Source organism: Pantherophis guttatus, chromosome 2, assembly GCF_059756535.1.
Source record: "Pantherophis guttatus breed Tessera chromosome 2, ASM5975653v1, whole genome shotgun sequence".
NCBI classification, from domain to species: domain Eukaryota; kingdom Metazoa; phylum Chordata; class Lepidosauria; order Squamata; family Colubridae; genus Pantherophis; species Pantherophis guttatus.
In genome coordinates this window covers 202,171,106-202,192,613 of record NC_142064.1, presented here as the reverse complement: position 1 = coordinate 202,192,613, position 21,508 = coordinate 202,171,106, and the positions used below count along the sequence as shown (strand labels likewise).

Here is a 21,508-nt window from a genome sequence, read left to right as displayed (position 1 = left end):
GTTGGGAGCAAGTTCAAAGGAGGGCTATCAAGACAGTGGGGAGTCTGGAAATAATGTGGATATGTTAAGACTTCAGAAAAGGTGAGGGAAGATGTGGTATGAGTATTGTATCATCTAGAGGATAAATATCTAAAATATCTAAAGGGTTGTCACATAGAAGAAGAAGCATGACCAGAACCAATGGGTTAAAATTAAATGGAAATAAATTCAGGTTACACATCTGGAGGAACTTTATGCCAGTATGAACTGTCAGCTAGTGGAACAAGCCACATATAAAGAGATGAGTTCTCCTTTGTTGGAAGACTTCAAATAAAGACTGAATAGTCATTGATCTGGGATGTTCTAATCTAGCGGATCCTGCACTGAGAAGGATAGTGGACTAGAATACTTCCATAGTCCTTTCCAAGTTATGATATATTTGTGTTGTGCTTTAGAGGCTACAATGCAAATATGATACTAAGATTAAATTGGCTGCAACTTTATTATTTGAGATACACCCCACTATATTACAAAGAATAATGCCTTTTATGCATAATGTGTATATGTCTATGAAAATTCATTGCAGCATTTTCTCCAAGAGAATACAGATATTCTTTATAGATATGGGTAAACAACTTTTAAAAGTATTGAACACATAAAATCAATGTGGGTTCTCATCCCACAATCCTTTTGTGTTGTGTTTTTTTCATGGACAGCAACTAGTCTCTGTGCAGTTGTCAGTCACTGGACTATGATGTGCAGTTCAAACAGGAGAGTTGAAACTAGATATACCTCTCAGAGATACTGCTTGGACTTTTCCAACACAGCTATACTGGTATGTGACTAGACTAAACAATGAAATTCTTTCTTAGAATTTTCGTTCTTTCTGTATTGATTCCTTAACAGTCAACATATATCCCTAACTTCCAGTTGCTTTTTCTTGTTAATTGTAATTCATTTGAGGATGGGAAGAAAAATGACAAAGAGATTGTAAATCTGAAGTGTATGATATTTGTCAGAGTAGGTGAATTAATAAATCCTGATGGATGTCATCTACTCAAATCTGATTTTGGGAAAAAAAATTAATCTAAAAACTTTAGCATAGAGTTTTAATATACAGGTAGTCCTCGACTTACATCCACAAAATTTCTGTTGCTAAGTAAGACATTTGTTAAATCTTAAAACTTAAGTTTTGTCCCATTTTATGACCTATCTTGTAACAATTAATTGAATCACTGCAGTTGTTAAATTAGTGAGTCGGTTGTTAAATGAATCTGGCTTCCTCATTGACTTTGCTTGTCAAAAGGTCGCAAAAGGAGATCACATGGCCCCGGGAAACTGCAACTGTCATAAATATGAGTCATGCATGAGCATGCAGAGCTACCAAAAGGCGGGAGTGGTTACTCAGGAGGAGGTCTCCTCGAGAGTAAGGCTTGGGGCTAATTGGCAACTCCCTTAGCCTATTTAAGTTTGCACACAGCTTGTAAAAAGGTGCAGGAAACAACGTGTGATCGTCTGTTCGTCCGCTGATCATTGAGTTTGGACTTTCTCTGCAAACTTTGCTTCTGGGCTATCTGCCAACTCTTGTTAAGACTCTATCTTATCTGTGGAATTTCGGGCAGATTGTTCAGAACATTTTATTAACAGCTTGCATTTGCAAAAGACTGCGTTTTGAAGTAAACTGTGTTTTGTTCAGATTTTGTGTGTGCTGCGTTCTTTGGGATCCATAGTTGGGGCAGAACAATATTATTATTTTTACAATCTTTTCTTTCAGTATATAATGGTCTGTACAAATTTAATTAAGAGTAAAGATACAGGGTTGTCTTCTCACAAAACAGTGTCAGAAGCAAAAAATTGAAAAATATTCAGGAACTATTTCTGCCTTTTAAAATGTAGATACAGTTAATATTTTTATAGAAGTTTCATTTCAGCTCTATTGATTGTTAGTCAAAAGACCCGTGCCACAGACTATCAAAAATAAACATAATCAAGGAACAACAAAATCCATATATATCCTAGATCCTAAAAGACAAGCTAAAAAGAAACATTTCAGTTTAGCAATTATATGCTGTCTGAGCGCTTAAGTAAATGGGAAGGTGAGATGATTGAAGGACCCTCATAGCTTCTTTGTGCAAGGAGCCACTGGGTTAATATTTGAAAATTAGGCTACTAACAATAGACTGTCATATAACAATGACAATCTGGCAGGATGCTAAGAATACAGAAGCATATTCCACTATTCCGTGCTAATAGTACATGAACATGTAGCTGAGTCCAAGGCAAGAAAAAAAGGAAAAGGAAAAAACTGTCTGACAGCTGTTCAGTTTCTGTATTTCTTCTGTAATAATGTATTCTCCTTGCAGTGGAATGCCATTGCCTCTGGCAAGGTATCCCTTTTTCTGAGGCAAATGAAAAGCTCAAAGCTATGAGAAAGTAAGTATGCTCTTGGTGCCTACAGCTACTTGTACTTTTGTGACTTTCCTTCAATGCTAAAAGTACATATTCCTCAAAGATTCCAGCCACTTTAACTCTAGTCCATGATAGAATTGTTTCAGTAATAATAAGCACTAGGGCACAATGGATGCAGATTTCAAGCGTAACTTTTCATAGAATGTTGTTCAGTTTCTATAAATTCTCATTCCACTTCTGCACTTACTCTCCACAAATAATAGTATGCTTCTTAGCAAGGTGATCATCCAATCCTATGATTTTTTTTTCTCATATTGAAGAGTGGAAAATCTTTTCATTTAATGATTTATTAACCTTATACAGTGTGCATAGTCCCCATATTTTTCTAAAGATCCATCAGAATCCATCTGAATAGATTTTAACGTTGAATCCACCCATTCACTGTTATGTAAGTTTTATTAAGTGTAAAAACTGCATTGTAGGAGGAGGAGAAACACCACCATACTGTATATGCTTTTGCATATTGCATTTAAACTATTATGCCAACTCAGGCTCTTTAAAGAGAAATGGCTGTCCTCCAAATCTCTTCAGAAAGAAGTAGTGTCTTTACTTTTGACTAGCTGTCCCTAACAATGTATATACTACTGAAAATCTCTTCGTGCATTTCTGTTTGTTTGTATCCTCAGGTGCATTATATTGCAACAAGTGTTGAATCAAGGTATCTAAAATCCACTAACTTAAATAATGCATTGAGAGTTGTTTGCCGCTACAATTATTTTTCTACTTAGAATTTATACTCTTTTAGATGACCCAGCTTTGAAATTAAAAAAAAAATACTGTCAGCCTAAAATCTAATGTTCATTCTGATCACATCAGACTGCACTACCTTCCTCTCAAAGGATGACCCTTAGGGTTGTCTAGTTATCTTTAAAAGGCTTTCATACTGATTCCACTTTATGAATCCAAAAAGTCTGAATTAGGTAATTTACTAAGCTCCACATAATGTAGTTTCTGTGGTTTCCTACCTGTATAGGAACACAGCCTTTATTTGTTCCACATGAAACTCTGGTTGACACATCAGCATAAACCTCTCCCATTTCTGCATGTGGCAGTTCTGAAAACAACCAAATCTTTCTCAGAGCATTTAGACTTGGTAAAATGAAAGTTGGTCTCACTGTCACTGATTACAGTTTTTCTAAAGCTTTCAAAGCACTTCATGTCTTTAATGATGAAGCAAAAAAAAATGGTTTATATAAATTGAGATAATTCTGCAACTTCAAGGAGAAAAATACACCAGTGCTTTGTTGACTGAAAACTGTCACTCTTGTGTTCTAGCATTGTAGTAATTCTAGTATACTTAGCTCGCTTTAGTAACTAGGGTTATGACAGCATTTCAGATTTCAAGGAAAACCATGGTTCTGATCATGTGAACATAGGACTTGCATTTAACATTAATCAAAGATGTATTTTTCTCAGGATGACTTATCTGGAACTAAACCCATGAGATAGCACTGAGGAATAACAATTACAATGTTGTAACAATGTTGTAACAAACATAATTACATCAGTGGTGGGTTTATTTATTTATTTTATTTATTTATTTATTAGTCATATTTCTATGCCGCCCACTCTCCAAGGACTCTGGGCGGCTTACACCAAAGACAGTATACTAAATAGCATATTGCCCCCAACAATCTGGGTCCTCATTTTACCCTCATTTTATCCATTGGAAGGATGGAAGGCTGAGTCAACCTTGAGCCGGTGAGACTTGATCCACTGATCTGCTGAACTAGCAGTCAGCTGAAGTAGCTGCAGTACTGCACTCTAACCACTGTGCCACCTCGTTTGCTCCTGGTTTTCCCCGGTTCAGGCAAACGGGCGGTGGCGGGAGGCTCCGTCCACCCACCCAGACATCATCAAAAATGCTCTGCACATCCGCAAAAGCGCTGCACGCTCACAAAGTGAGCACGCACACCCGCATGCTACTGATAGTGAACTGGTAGCGCCGGGATTTAAAACCCACTACTGAATTACATTGATTCCATTTTCATTAGGATTTGTACAATTTAAACTGAGTATAGGGCTGGATCTTTAGAGTAGAAACATCTGATTATGAATGCTGCCCTGCCCCAACAATTTACCAATAGGTACTACTAGCTGATTCAGTTTTCTTATGTTGTCTATCAGCCACATCCACTTTGGCTAATCAGAAAAAAAAAATACCCAGTGCCTGCAGCTTGTTTCTCTGGTAAGCAGAAAGAGGCGGAAATTGCTAATCTTAAAACCAATCCTAATTAGATCAATGGTGGTCACTTTTGAGTTGTACAATATTAATAAATAATGATAAACAGGCTTTCCAAACAAGGTGCCCATGGGTTTTGCATTTTTTAAAGCAAAAGCAAAAATTTACTTCCATCTAATATGATTCGAGCAAAGAGAATAATAGATTGTAGCATAAATCTTTTGTGGGCCAAAGCTTCTTCTATCAGATGCATCATATATTCTTACTTTGAACACAACAGCTATTATTGAGTATTTATTTTTTATTTATTTTATATGCCAAATTCCAAACAGACTCTCAATGCCTTACAAAATTAAAACACAAAATGCAACACACATAACACCAAAAAAACAAACAAATCCTCATCCCCCCAACCCATTGACCATGATTGGTGTCATATCCCAAACACTCTCAAGAACTCTACCAACAACTTCTTCTGGAAAGCAGATAATAATAATCCTAGTCAAAACTCCAAGAGGAGGCAGTTTGTTAGTCCTGCAAGATAGATCAGACTAAGAAACCAACACCACATGGGTCAGGAGTACTTTTATTTTAACATGCACACAAGAGAATTCGCTTTTCCCTTCCTCCATGTGAACTAGGAAGAGACAAAATACATGGATGGAGGTAAGGGTTTTTTCCCCTCTCTCACGAACATTGAATTGAAATATTCCAGACAAAAATGTGGAATGATCAGCACTAATAAAATGAAGTTCTACACTCAAAGGCAGGGGTGGGTTTCACTTACCTTTGCTACTGGTTCGCTTGCTCATGTGCGCATCACTTCTGGCATGCACAAAGCTTCTTTGCCTGCGCAGATCGTATTTGATGACGTCCAGGTGGGTGGGGAGAGCTTCCTGCCGCCGCTACCAGTTCGCCTGAACTGGGGCAAACCGGTAGCAACACACCACTGCTCAAGGGTATGTATACTGTGGCATTTGCTAGCAGATTGGTGTTGTTAGCAATTCACAATTTTAAAAGTGAAGTAGACAAAGTCATTGATTGGTGGATTGTGCTATCCCTAGCTAATAGACTTAACTGCTCTGGAACCTCAGACAGCATACCTTAAATACTTAAAGCTACTTAAAGCTTTTTTGGTTGGCCACAGTATGCCACAAATACTGTATGTCATACTTCTTAGTAACGCTGGCTGAGCATTCTAGAACGTAGCAAGTTATTTATACACAGCAAGCTGAATAAACCAGAATGGATTGGATTCACATAGCTTGCTGTATCACAGGCAAGCAAACACTGTTTGGTAATGCTGTGTTTCAAATCACAATCTAATAGATCTGTAAGTTAATAGATTTGGGAAGTGAATATTGGTACCCAACCTCCTTTCCTATGATGACTGTCATTCTGAAAAATGATTAAGAGATGCCTTTTTCCATGCTTGTAGCATAATTGGATGAAAAGTAAGATATTTTCCTACCTAGGTATAGGCATCCCTTTCATCAACCTAATCCTCATCAACTTAATCTAATCACTCTCTTGGGTGTTGAATTACTTCCAGTTTATGATGATTTTTAAAGATTAGGGTTAAATCACAGGGATCTGTAATTCAAGTGGTATATTCATTAGACTGATTTGTTATTGTTTTAATGGTACACTATAAAGCATGCATTTCTTTTTTCATTTTTGCATACCCCATCATTATAGTCATGATAGTTTGAAAGGACAAGCAATGTAAACAATACGAAATATGAATAAAAGGAAAAGACCAAGTAAAACCTACCCAACAGGGGAAAAGAAAGCCTTTTTTCCCCTGAATACACCCATCCTTCATTACTGGAAAGAATGACTAAGCTTTAGGGAACTTGTGTGCAAGTTAAAACTTGAACGTGCAGGGATGTTGAAAGGTACCACCCTGTTTTCAGTGAAATAAGCAGGACTATCAAAGTGCTCTCACGTGCAAAGTAGTAATTATCTCTCTTCTATATCACTAGCAATCAACTTGAATAAAAAAAGCTTGGTACAGGTGCACGTCAGCAGCTAAATTCAAATATCAACACAGAAAAGGTATAATACATTTAATGTTAGGATATATTCTGAATAGATGCATCAAAACACATGCATATCTTCAGACAAAATATAACATTGGAATAAATAATGGAGGCAATATAGGAAGACAATTCAGTAAACATTTCATAATTTTAATTTAAATTTCATAAAAGTTATTTTAGCCTAACTTGGAGAGTTTATAATACCATAAGAGAGCTTTATAATTTCTGTGTACTAGCAAGTAGATGGTGATGACGTTGAAAACAAAACCTGCAATGTATTGTTGGCATGTGGGATGAATCAGTATTCTTTTGAGGTAGTTTTTTTGCATAAGTCGTCATAATTTTAATTTAAACATGTATTCACAAATCTTTTTTCATATTAATAGTTATAAGTAAATAAAATACAAAGGGTTCCTCAATACTGATCATAAGGAGAAAAAGATCCAGAATGAGAAAATATCTTTATTGGAACAACGTAACTGACGTATATAAAATAAATCTTTACATTTCCAAATCTTAACTGGTTAGCATAATCAAAAACCTAGGGAAGGAAAAAGTTCAGAGATTGTGGTGGGAAGAAATATGGCTACTGTTAGGACCACTTTTGGGAAACACTGCAGATATATAAATCAGGTCCTATCAAATATAAAAATGATGTTTATTTCTACTGCAGAAGAATCAAGCAAGAAATGTGGTCATCTCCAATTTTGGAAATATAAATTTAATCTATAGAAGTATAAATAACAGTTTCCACTCTTTTTTTTTAATGTATTTGTTCAATTTATAAGGTACCAAGCCTAGAAACCAGGAAATAATGAGTTCTAGTTTCACTACAGGTAAGAAAACTGGTTGGGTGACTTTAGGGCCAGTCACTCTCAGTCCAGCTCGTTTCACAGGATTTCTTTTGTGGGAGAAAGAGAGGAAGAAGGAATATTAGGTATATTCATTGCCTTGAGTGACTGTATTTATAAATATAAAAAAAGTCAGGATAAAACAGTCTAAAAAAACATTTAAGTGACCCTAAGGAACAAACATATTGAATTGAAAAATAAAAATAAAAAAGTAGTCAACAACAAAAAACAGAACTTATTATTATAACAGGCAACAATACAGCATGAACACCAAATTATAATATCCTACTCAGTATAGGATCCCAAATTGCCCTGTCCCAAATCTGTACTGAGCCAAGGTGGTGCAATGGTTAGAATGCAGTACTGCAGGCTACTTCAACTGACTGCTAGCTGCAGTTCAGCAGTTCAAATCTCACCGGCTCAAGGTTGATTCAGCCTTCCATCCTTCAAGGTGGGTAAAATAAGAACCCAGATTGTTGGGGGCAATATGCTGACTCTGTAAACTGCTTAGAGAGGGCTGTAAAGGCACTATGAAGCGGTATATAAGTCTAAGTGCTATTGCTATTGCTGTTGGAAAGTTACATTTTTAGGGCTTTCCTAAATAGCAGCAGGGTGGAGCCTGCATACTTCAGGAGAGGGGTGTATGATATTGCTGCAGTGGGCAGAGGTAGCCACAGAAAAGCACATCTTTCGAATAATGCTATTTAGCATGACCCAGAAAGTGTGCCTTGTCTGTTGCAGCACCCACCCTCTGGAATAGCAACCCCCAAGAAATCCATGTGGTTCCCACCCTAATGTTGTTCCAGAATCCTTCTTTCAGGGTCCAGAGTAGGGTATTTTGATTTCATATTGGGTATATTTTGTGTCCTGCTTAGACATTTATCTTCTTTTTGTTTAATATTATGGATTTTTAATTTTTATAATGTAAGCTGCCCAGAGTTGTTCTGCACTTGAACAGCCTTAAATCAAATCAAATACAAATCAGTAAATACACCTCCAAGATCCACATTTTGACATATTTTTAACAGTGGGATCTTGAGCATCATCACTTGTCTAGATTTAATAGGACAGTAAAATAAAATTGAAGAAAAGCAGTCATAATCAGAACTAAACCAAGAAAGACTTTTGTAGATAACAACCAGCACATGGAATTTTATCTAAAGGCCAACAGAGGAACGGTGCAGCTTGTGAAACATAAGTGTTACCTGGGCATATAAGGTATACCATAACTGCTTGAGCCATTTCAGCCTGTAGCTTCCAAGTGGTCTTCAAGAGCAATCCCAAGTAGAACAGATTGCAATAATCCAAATATCATTGAGTGATTCTAGATAGGGCTTCCCATTCAAGGAAAGGGCATAAATGGAACACAAAGTAGATCCCTGCAAAGGCTCTACTGGCCATGACTGCCACCTGCTCTTCAAAGAATTGCTCAGAAAACTCACAAATTATGCATAAGTTCCATCTGGGGAATAAAACTCCATCAAGAACTAAGATATTTATGTTGACATGCAATGTGCTATATTTAAAATAGAAGGCACCAGGCTAGAAACCAAGAGACTGTGAGTTCTAGTCCCTCTTAGGTAGGAAAGCTGGCTTCATGATGTTGGGCCAGTCACTTTCTCTCAACAATCCAGAAGTAAACAATAGTTCAATCAAGGAATTACCAACTCAGGCAAACAACTGAAGGGAAACAGTAATAAGGATATAATAAATAATACTAGAATATAATATACTGGTAACAGGGGTGGGTTCTATTTACCTTTACTACCAGTTTGGAACGGGATTGCGCATGCGCACAAGCGAACAGAAGCTTCTGCGCATGCGCAGATCACTGATGACGACTTCTGGGGCAGTGGGCAGGGTCTACCGCCAGTTTTACTACCAGTTCTTGCGAACCGGTCCGAACCGGAGGCAACCCACCACTGACTGGTACACTAGAATTAGTAGAAACTTGTTATTCTGTAACCATTAAGTTCCTGTAATACATATATAGCCTTTCTATTTGTATAACACACATATATTGTATCTTTATATCTGTAACACAAATGTATGCCTTTGTATTTGTATCACATATATTATGCCTTTATATTTGTATCTCCTGTAACAAACATATTCTGTAATGTACCTGGTATTTGTCAAACATATGTTCCTGTCATTTGATCTGAACCCATATCAATCTTCTTCCTGTTTTTCTCGTGCCATCTAAGAGCATGGTACCTATCTCAGTTGGAACTGCAGACATCATCCGGGAGATAATTTACACTTCAGCCCTAACTTACACCTTTGATCTGTTCCCTGCAGCCCAGGGGGCCAAATGAGCAATTGGGAGAACAAAGGAATGTTCAAGGAAGCGATAACGCTAATTGGGAGGCTTTTATTCCTTTGCATGTCAACAAGGAATACACAAATCTAAACTAGGCGGCCAGAACTGGGTACTAAGCTGATGTCTCTGAGGGTATAAAAAGAATGCCATATCTTCCCCAAGGTGTGGCTATCTCCTCACATGCATTGTATCTGTATGTTCTAGATATAGTCCCATCCAGTATTTTGTTTTTGGCCATAAATAAAATCTGCTTCTTTTTGCAAATCTCATCTTGAGTCTCTCTCTTTGGCATTCTGGTGACTCAAGTATATTTTGGGACCTTACACAACTAACAGTAAACAATAACCCGAAGAACCACCAAGAACACTTTCACCAACACTGACAGGGCAAGCCACTGGCGAGCAAACCGCACTACCTACCAGCATGTTACCTAATTTGGCATTGAAATTTCTGCAAGAAAATAAGCAAGCTCAAAGAGCACCAAAACCCCATAGTTCAACCAGAGGTATAAATATTTACTTCTATCTGCGTTCTTCCCAGCCAATTCACCTCACAGGATTGTTGTTGTGAGAAAAAATAGAGGAAGCAGAGTTAGTTATGTTTGCTGCCTTATTTATATAAAAAAAGAAAAGTTGCTTTAAACATAAAATAAAAATAACATGTCAAGAAGTGGCTTGAACTACTTTGGAGAACATCAGATGCTGGGCTTTCCAATAAAAAAGAGGTAATGTCATTTATGGAATTAGATCTAGATTAATTAATTACTAGAGGATTCAGTAATTAAGTAGGAGATGCGGTGGCTCAGTGGCTAAGATCGAAAGGTCGATAGTTCAGCGGTTCAATCCCTAATGCCGCATAACGGGGTGAGCTCCTGTTACTTGTCCCAGCTTCTGCCAACCTAGCAGTTCAAAAGCACGTAAAAAATGCAAGTAGAAAAATAGGGACCACCTTTGGTGGGAAGGTAACAGCGTTCCGTGCGCCTTTGGTGTTTAGTCATGCCAGCCACATGACCATGGAGGCGTCTTCGGACAGCGCTGGCTCTTTGGTTTTGAAATGGAGATGAGCATCACCATCTAGAGTCGGGAACAACTAGCACATATCTACGAGGGGAACCTGTACCTTTAACCTTTTTAGAGAATTCATTGGAAAATGAATGCACTACTATTAATCTTCTCATCGTTCCCATCACCCATCTCCTCCCACTTTTTGTTTTTTAATTTGATTTATATGCCACCCTTCTCCGGAGACTCAGGGCGGCTTACAATGCGTTAAGCAATAGCCTTCATACTTTTGTATATTTATACAAAGTCAGCTTATTGCCCCCACAATCTGGGTCCTCATTTTACCTACCTTAGAAAGGATGGAAGGCTGAGTCAACCTTGAGCCTGGTGAGATTTGTACTTACAGTAATTGCAGACAGCTTGATGTTAATAACAGTGCTTTAGTCTGCTGCGCCACCAGGCTCAAGCAGGCCCACTTATGACTGTATGACTGTAACCTTGTTGCTGGTATCCTTACGATTTATATTGATATTGTTTCCTGGTTGCTTATTTGTAACCTATGACTATCATTAAGTGTTGTACCTTATGATTCTTGATGAATATATCTTTTATTTTATGTACACTGAGAGTATATGCACCAAGACAAATTCCTTGCATGTCCAATCACACTTGGCCAATAAAAATTCTATTCTATTCTGTTCTGTTCTGTTCTGAAAAGACCCTGATGTTGGGAAAGATGGAAGGCTAATGGAGAAGAGGACAGCAGAGAATGAGATGGTTAGATAGTGTCACCGACACAATGAACATGAATTTGTGCAAATTCCAGAAGATAGCAGAATCTGGCGTGCTATGGTCCATGGGGTTGTGAAGTTGTGACTCTTCACAACTTAAGTGACTGAAACATCACATTTAACCTTGTGAGCAAAACTTATGCATAACTGCTAGACATTAATCCTTGTGGAATTCACATTAGAGTTAGCAGATCTGGACCACTACCATAAATGTTATTTGGATGTAGTCTGGCACATTTAGGAAAGAACAATTAAGCTACTTCTCCACCTTCAAGTAATATGTTAAACAAAGTCTGAATTTTCCCTTGTGATTGCATGCCAGAAAATAACTATTTAAATGAAACAGACTAACTGGAAATAATTTGCTGTCTTTAAAAGTACACGTAATGTTTAATTTATAAGTGTAGCTTTGTGTCCAATTAGGACTTTAGGTTCTTTTCAGAATAAGGATTCCAGTTTCAGATCACTGAATAAGCTTCAATAACAGAAACAAAAATACGAAATGAAAATCTACATCTCTTCCGTATTGCTTTTTGGCAGACAAAAACAGTTACGTGGACATTCAACTGCTGAAACCTTTAATTTACAGCTCACTTAAAGTTGCATCATTACCGCTTCCTTTACCACGAATAACTGCCGCTGAAATCCAACTCTCCTGCGCCCAAGAAAGCAATTAATTAAAACTTCAATTCCCAGCAAGCAGTGCGGGACAGAGCTTTCTTTTTTTCTAAATGCTTCCAACAGGGAAGAAGAAGAGCCCGGAAGATTCCCAGGATGCCGTGCGATGGAATGCTTTACCTTTCCTATTTTCTAACAGGCAACGTCGTTTCTATAGTTCAGGGCTTCTTTGCGTCCAAGACTTCATATCCCAGCAGGCTTTGCGACCATGAGCTGCCGGTTTCCGGAGGCAGAACCGAGTTTGTCTCTCTGTGCCGTTGGCGAAGCTGGGGAGGTGGCAAGGCTAGACGGGCCTGACCTGGCGGTGCCGTGGCTGACGAGCGGCTAGTTGGGCTCCGAGGGGAAAAAGAAGTCTGGGGAATTAAGAGGGGACTAGACCGGGAGAGGGTCTCTCGGCGGCGCCACCGCCACGATGCTCAATATGTGGAAAGTCCGGGAGCTGGTGGACAAGGCGTGAGTATTATAGGGTGCCTGGGAAAGATCCGTGGGTCTCTTCTAGGCTTCCCCATCCCTCTTAGTAAACCCACCCAGATTTATGCCTGTAATTCATTTATTTTCCCTTCCACCGCAGCTTCTTCCTCTCTCTGGCCACGGGTTTCACCCACCAGACGATTTCCCCCCCCCTCCCCCGTCTAATGCTTCCTACTAGATCCTAACCAAGATGCCATCCACGTTGGCTCTTCTCTTTGGGTTGCCTCTTCCGCCGCCTTTGCAATTTAGAAGCCGTCACTGAAACTTCTTTCCTTCCACCTGCTGTAACTGATATTCTTTACCTGTTGGCGCTCTGGAGACCTGGCCTTTGGTTGTGGTGTGGGGGTTTTAACCGTCTCCACCTTCCTAATCCCATTTGATTGCCCCATATTAACTGATTTCAGCCATGCCCCATTGACTGAGGGGTGGTTGGCTTGGATTCCCAGGGTTTATCCATCTGTACCAGTCTCCCCACTACACACTGGTAGTTGCCTCTGGCTGATCCTGAGCATTTCCTTCCCAGGGAGGAATCATGTTTAGCATAATTGTTTCTTATCTTGCCAGTTCCCAACCCCCGCCCAGTACATTCACAGTTCTTCATGGGGAGGGTGTGTTGAGTATGCTGGCAAAGTATAACTTTGCATAGAACGGTGCCAGTTCATACAGCGATTGGAAGCGTCCAAAGGTTTACAGAAATTCATCTCTGGCTTCCATATCTAACACGGTCTCCTTATTACCTTGCTGTTCTGCTAAGCCTGCTCAAAAATGGAGGAGGAGGAGAAAAAGGATAGTGAGAGCGGAAGTAAAATAACTTGCTGTCTTTGGCAAAGGTGTGGTGGTTGCCATGTGTAAGAAGTACATTAATGGCTTGTTGCATTTCTGTAATTGAACCTTTGTGTTTCTAACATAGCTGTCACAATAATGCTGGTATCTGCCAGTAATATACAGACTGGATAAATTCAGTAATTTTCTACTTTTGCTTAATAGGAGGAAGCAATACTTCCATTAACAGCCTTGTCACCTAAAATGAAAAAAAAATGTAGAATGAAATTGTTTCTCGAAACATGATATAATTAAATAAGTTTTCAAGATCAGTAACTCTCAGAAATGTTGCATTATTATTTGACTGCTGGTTAAAGGATATGTTAAATTGTTCTTCCCACCAGCACCTTGTATAATAAGTAAGTAAGTCCAAGTTTGACTTAGCGTGAGCAGGGGGTTAAACTAGATGACCTCCAAGGTCCATTCCAACTCTGTTACTAATTACTTTTGTAAACTAAGAAGGAAAGGAATCTTTTAGGGACATTTTGAATAAATTTTGTTTTTATCTGAACAATCTAAATTTATTTTTGATGTCTTGGTCTTTGATACAAATGGGCCTACTTTTAAGGGGCTATGCATAAAATACACAAAGTACTTGTTTAATGGTTCTTGAGAAATAACATGTAAGGAATGCTGAATGCATCTTCTAATCTTTACAGATTACAGTTGAGTTAAGAAGAAAATTAATTCAATCAGAAATGTGTGTTTCACAAAATAGTTCACTGATAGATTGGATTTAATACCAACTCTTTATGTTCCATGTAGGTAATATAGGTAATCCTCAGTTTATGACCACAGTTGAGCCCAAAATCTATTTTGCTAAGTGAGACAGTTAAGTAATTTTGCCCCATTTTACACCTTTCTTGCCACAGTTGTTAAGTGAATCATTGATTTTGCTTGTCAGAAGATCGCAAAAACTGATCACATGATCCAGGATACTGCAGTCATCATAAATATGAGTCATTTGCCAAGCATCTGAATTTTGAGCATATGACCAGGGAATGCTGTAACAGTCAAAAATGTGAAAAATGGTCATAAGTCACTTTTTTCAGTGCCGTTGTAACTTTGAATGGTCACTAAATGAACGGTTGTAAGTCAAAAACTACATGTATTGTAGAAGTTTATTGTAATCAGAAGTAAGTTTTAAGGCTTAACTCAGCCCGAGTAATGTGGTCTTATATTCACCAATTTACATATTTGTTTTATAAATAAAAATGTGTGAAAAGAAATACTAAGTCCAATTTAGACAATTTCCTACATCAAAACAGTTAAATGACACTACAGTCTAAGGAATATGGGAAAAACAAGGGCCTTAAATCTTTACAAGGAACTGTGCTTTTGACAGAAAACACATCACCTCTACAGTCTCTGTACCAGAAATTGAGTTGATGAGAATGGCTTCCTGGTGTCTAATAATAACAATAACAACAATAATACAGTTAAACCTCAGTTTAATAGTCCTCAATAAAGAGGGCTTAACCATTTGTATTATTCTACTGTTGTTTAAATGATAAAAATTGGTACAAATTAAATTAGAGCAATTTGCTTAGTTGCATCACTGTGTAAATAGTATAAATTGCCATATTTGTTTACTTATTTAACAGTAATTTGTGAATAGTTGATGCCCTTTCATTAGTAGTTGGAATGAAATTTCCCTGGATATCCCATTTATTTAATGAGCATACTATTTGAAGCAAAATTTTAGGTACTTTTCAGTTTGAAATTAGTTTTGACCTTGGAATTCCTTGCTGTTCTTCACTAACAATTAAAAACAAATGGAAATTAATAACTTGGAAAACAAAGGAGGTGGTGAATTTTTACGAGTTTTATTTTTTGTAAAACTGTTGTGTCTCTTGGTTGTGACTACCTTGGACAGAACATGCTAAATTGAATATAATAGGTTATTATGATTTATATTTCTGAGTTTATGATCTTGTCAATTTATGATTTTTGGGGCACATAGACAAGTATAAATGAATTTAGAAATTTTGGATTATTTTGGATCCTCTTCAATATCAGCCTTATATGTTCAGATTATATATAACATTCTGTTTTGCATTTTTTTTTATAAAAATCATTTTAATATACATAAAGGACAAAAGAAAACAAGTGAAAACAAAAGCATAATGTATGCAAAAATAAAACTGTTCAGTTTTTAAACATTAAACCATGACCGCAAAGAATAATATTGATCAGAATTTTCCATTATGTTCATAAACATAGAGTTCTTAAACAGAAAGTAAACATCAGTCTAAAGCTGTAAATCTGAGATGGCACTAACTATTGCAAAAAGGGTAATTGTGTTTGTTCATAGTTCATGCATGATAAATTCATAATTCATCACATACTGATAAATTTAATTTAATGGAAAGTTCCAAAATGTTGGCATATATTTAAAATCACATTCACTTCTTTAAATTGTATTACTATTGTAGTCCCATACTTTACTAACAAATGTATAGATATTAAACCAAAAAAGGTCAATAGAGGAACAAATCCTTATGAGATGTGTAAGTGTCTCATGATTTTACATTTCCAGTATAATGAAGTTGACCACCAACTTGAGGTGGATAAAAATATGGGGAAGGAAGTACTTTGTTGAATTAGTCTCATCCTAAAATTATAAGTAACCTCTTTAACATTTTTTCACGCCATTAATGTTTCAGATTTCTTGCAAATTAACACTATCCATTTTAGGAATAACTTGTAGGCCTTGGTAAACTACCCATTTAGCAACCTTTACAGCGGTCCTAAAAAAAACCCTAATTTTGCAATCAATCCTTGCATTTACAACTTTCACTGGTGTGTAAAGCAAAGGAAAGCTGAAGTAAGATCGTAAGCAGGGGTCACAGTTTCACTTAACAGCCAAGTTGCTGGACCTGGGATTGTACTTAATTTTTTTAGTTAGATATATAATTCTGTGGTTGTATATAGACTTTCAATGTAACAGGTGGGTTAAATAAATTATAATTTAAAAAATATAGTATCAAAACTAATAAAAGAGTGGTCACCATATGTAAAAATGGCATAATTATATAAGAAAGCAGGGAAGATTAGCTAGGTTCACAGAAAAGGGTACCATGTAGTTCTGACCAATTCACACCTGTTTAAAAAGAGCTTCTGCATGTTATTCCAGAGTGATAGAACTTCACCAGGTTATTTTTTTAAAGTGATATATCTGAACTAGAACTTCTTGATTGTTCCTGTCCTAACAAATGAGAGTTTGACCTTATTTTCTCAAATTGAAAAACAAGCTAGGAATTACAGTTTTACTACACAGTTCTTTTTTCTTTTCTTGTGGGCAAGTTCTTGGTTACATTATTTTTGTTGGCAGAAAGAAGCAAATGAAGTAGTAAAAAGTAGAGATCACCACAATTTTAGTTCATGAGGTTATAGAATATATCCCTTATCTACTTTGGCATTCCTAAAATTGATGTCTCCTCAGAAAAGTTAGGATTACAACTAAGATAGTCAATATGGCACTCAACTTGCAGAAAAGGGCCTCCTTTCTGGATGTACCCATCTACATTCCTGATGGTGGAAGCATCCATCAATACGTTTCTTCTCAGAAAAGCTACTAGGGAATTAAATAACATCAGATTTATAATCAATTTAACTTTTCCCAAATAAGCTCTCTATTTACATACGTTTACATAAGTCCAAGAGAAAAATATAGGTATAAAATATAAAAAATACCAAGGAGATCTACTTCATTGTGAAAAAAGAGACAAGTACTATACATAGGAAAATTTGCTGTATAAATTATACTATATTGTAATTATTGTTATTGAGATAAACTATAAAATCCATCCAAGTTTGATAAAATTGTGGTTCCTGCCTCTGATGTCTCATTAATTTAACTTTGTAAATTTTTTAATGCAGAATTGAAGTTTTATTAATCCACAACTCAGTTGTTACATTGTAGTTTTCCAGTGTTGCACAGTTATTAATTTAATAATTAATCTTAACTGCTAAGATTAAATATTTTTTAAGCTTATGATTTGATCCTGTAAATAAATTCAGTAACCCTAGCTCTGAGAAACATTGTCTTTTTATTAGTGTTGGTGCTTATCTTCCCCCACACAAATGAAAAATTACCCTTTTTTGGATGACCCACCAACATTTGGAGGAACGATTTTGATATATATGAGCCAGCCTAACAAGAGTCAAGTCTCAATGATATATAATCTTCCACTACATTTCTTGCATTGAACTGGAGCTGCCTAGTTTTCATAATTTCTGCCAATTGGTCTCCTGTATGGAATTACTAAAATGAGTATCCCAAGCTTCCTTTAAACCATATGGTTGGTCCTCTATTTCTGATTATAGTAACAACCTATACATTTTTGAAATTTTTTCTTTTGATTGTTCTAAATAATGAAGTATTAAATTCTTGAAGCTCTGTACTGATTACCTGATTGAGACTTTAAATTTTGAAAATGGCTTTTTTCCATTGCGCTGCTCCTCCAATCCATGGATGGGTAGTATCTCCTAGTTGCTGGGCAGAACTGAGTGCTAATCACTTCCCTTAGTTAGGCCACTCCCACGTCCACCAATCAGCATCAGTCTTTCTCACTCAGTTGCTGTGAGAACTTGGCAATTTGAGTGCTCTTCAATTGAATTTTAATCCTTCCCTTTTATTATTTTATTTTATTATTTTTTTCCTGTTCTCTTCATCTAATTTGAGTTTCTGTGTGAAGAAACCTCTGGTGCTGTGTGCTGAGGGCGAGCTTGGGGCTCCAAGCCCTCCGGCCTATCTCCCCACCGATCGGGGCTTCAGCACGCCGGATTCCGACCCGGCTGGGCGGATCCGCGCTTTACTAGCTGCTGGCGACGCGCTAGCCTACCGGGGAGCCGGTAAAGCTGCCGTCGCTTCAATCAACACCTTCAGCAGCGCCGGAGCGCCTGCCTTTGCAATCGGGCGGCCTCCGATGATCTTCAGTCAGCTGTGAGGCGCGAAGAGGGCACAGCGGCTTCGGAAGCAAGCGCTTGCCGGGAGAAGACCTTCGGCGGCGTTTTGAACTTCTACGCATCCAAGCAGGGCGTGAGTTACAAGCCTCCTTCCCCTCAGAGCTTAACTGGACGCCTCACAGGGACGCAGTCTGTGGCCGGCCGCCATTTTGTTTCAAGTTTTGTCGGCGTGGCGGCCGCCATTTTGAGTGCAGTTTAAAAAAAAAAAAAAAAAAAAGAAAAAAGAAAAAGAAGAGGAAAAAAGGGACAATAAATCAAAAGCAGTGACCTTGGGGGGCCTTTTTTTGCTGCACTTAAATACTTGCCTGCCTGCCTCATTGGGTTCTGAGCCCGGCGTCTTCTGGGCCTAAGTTAACCCCTACTAAGCGAAGTCCTCACTGTGGGCATTCCCTTGAAGGGGCCTCGGTGTTGCACTATTGTGTTCCCTTTGTGACTCTGCTCGCCCTGTACCCTGCCCTCATATACCATGGCAGACATACCTTTGTCTTCGGACTCAGAGGGCGCCTGCAATTACCCTGCCGCCCATCTCAAGGCAGGAAAGAAGAAAGCAAAGTCCAGGAGACATAAATCTGGTTTGGCCTCTAAATCTGCTAATGTCAATAAAGCGGAACAGAGACGCCATGAAGCTTTAGAAAAGCAGTTCGAGAGGGCCCAACAACATCAGGCGGCTCTGTCAAGACAAGTTGCCACTTCTGAGGGCCTTACAGAACCTTCTGGTACCCTACAAGCCGGTGCCCCTGCAGAACCATCAGCAGGGCTCACAACTTCAAATCTACACCGCTCCAGAGGGGTATCAATGTCACTACCAGATGTTTCTAGCCATTCTGATGCATCCTTGGCCTGCAGGCGGATACCAGAGGCTACCTTTACACCTACAGCGGCGGGGCTCCGCCCTGAGGTTCCTGACACTCCTGTGAACTTTCAAGCCATGTTATCGGATGCCCTGGCTAAGATCCTGGCAGCGGGCATGCAACACGAGACGGCTAGATCCAATATTCCATGCCAGCCTTCTCAAACCCAGGTCCCTGACAATGAGGCTGTGCCTAGTACCAGTAAACAGCGACCAGTCCAATCTTCTTCAGAGGAGTCTGAAGAGGGCGAAATTTGTCCAGAGGATGTCGAATTCTCAGAGGATGAGGATCTCCCCCCTGAGAAGCCCTCCTTCACAAATTTGTTTAGACCTTCTGTCTTCAAATCTTTATTGCATAAAGCTAAGATGGCTACAGGATTTGGTATTGCTGAAGGGTCCGCAGACAAACCAGCTGACCTGCAGCACCCTCACGATACTCTTTTCCAAGTGTCTCCACAAGACCAGGATCTGATTCCATGTCCTCCCTTATTTTCTAACGTTGTTAAATCTGCTTTTGGCCAACCAGGTTCCCTGACAGCTCCGAGTGGCCTGGACAAACGCCTTTATTCTGCTGAGTCACAACTAGAGGAGCTTCTTGCAGTACCTTCTGTAGACGCTCCGGTCGCAGCCCTATCTACTTCTTCTCTGCTGACAGCTGACGTGGTGGATGGCCTTAGGGCGGAGGACCGCAAAATGGAGATGGGGTTTTGTAAGGCACACCAAGCGGTGGCTTGGGCTATAAAAGCGGCCACGGCTACATCATTTTTCAATAGGGCCTCGCTGATATGGCTCCGCCAGCTGCAAGAGAGGCTTCCCCCTTCTGATACCAGGCTGCACCAGGATATTAACAAGCTGGTGGCAGCAACGGAATATTCCGCAGATGCCTCTTTGACGGCAACAAAATTTGCTTCTAGAGCGATGGCTGCAACAGTTACCAACAGACGCCTTTTCTGGCTGCGCAATTGGCGTGCAGATAACAAAGCCAAATGGAAATTGGCATCAGCGCCCTTTACAGCTCCGTCTCTGTTTGGTCCTTGTCTGGATCCAATTTTGATAGAGGATAAAGACAAACGCAAAGTGTTACCATCCTCCTTTCGCCGCTCTGACCGGAGATACGCGCCTTATGCTCCGCGTCAGTCCTTTCGATCTTCCGGTTCAGGAGGCTCATACTACCAGCGCTCCTATTCCCAGGCACCTGACCGGTCTTCGGAGAGACAGCCATTTCGAGACAGGGGCCGGAGCCAATACCAATCGAGGCGTCCAGTCCGAGGCTCCTCCTATCGACCTCCACGCAGGGGAAAATGACTTGTTGCTACAAGGCACCATTGGAGGTCGGCTCCAGCAATTCTCCCTCCAATGGGGCCTCTCAACCACCGACTCTTGGATCCTAACAACCATTCATCACGGCTTGAGATTAGAGTTCCATACGTTTCCGCCCACCACCTTTCGCCGCTGCCCCATTCCTCATTGCAAAGTCCAGAGAGAACTCATGGAAGCAGAAATCTCACACCTCCTCTCCATCAACGCAGTGGAGCCAGTCCCAAAAGGCCAGGAGAGAACTGGATTCTACGCTACCTTATTTCTGGTGCCCAAGTCATCGGGGGGCCACAGGGGCATCTTGAATCTAAAACGGCTCAATCAGTACATCTTGTATCGCAGATTCAAGATGCATTCCCTCACTTCAATCCTGGCGTCCATCAGACAAGGGGACTATCTCCAATCTGTAGATCTGCGAGAAGCATACCTGCATGTGCCTATACACCCGTTGCATCGTCGCTATCTCCGCTTCGAATACAACAACATGCATTTTCAGTATCGGGCGATGCCTTTCGGACTGTCCTCGGCCCCCAGGACTTTCACGAAACTAGTGACGGTGGTCGCGGCTTCCATCAGGTCGCGGTCCATACGTCTCAGCTGTTACCTAGACGATCTACTAGTAATGTCAGCATCACAGTCGCAGGCACGCAAGGACATGGAGGTGGTCCTCCAGACGTTCAGGGACCATGGTTTCACCATCAACTGGCAAAAAAGCCATCTGACACCTACGACGAGACTTCAGCACTTGGGAGCGGTGATCG

The 21,508-nt window shown here is 39.3% G+C and overlaps 1 protein-coding gene across 2 annotated transcripts in view; it reads left to right on the top strand.

The window, feature by feature from the left end:
* Positions 1-12,409: 12,409 nt before the first annotated feature.
* CLINT1 (clathrin interactor 1) overlaps positions 12,410-21,508 on the top strand; it is an 89,340-nt gene continuing 80,241 nt past the window's right edge. The window contains exon 1 of one of the 2 annotated variants that reach the window (XM_034401502.3): positions 12,410-12,769. In XM_034401502.3, coding sequence (XP_034257393.1) covers positions 12,729-12,769 — 41 coding nt within the window. In that variant the 5' untranslated portion in view covers positions 12,410-12,728. The remainder of the gene's footprint in view (positions 12,770-21,508) is intronic. The other variant, XM_034401511.3, reaches the window with a different exon arrangement.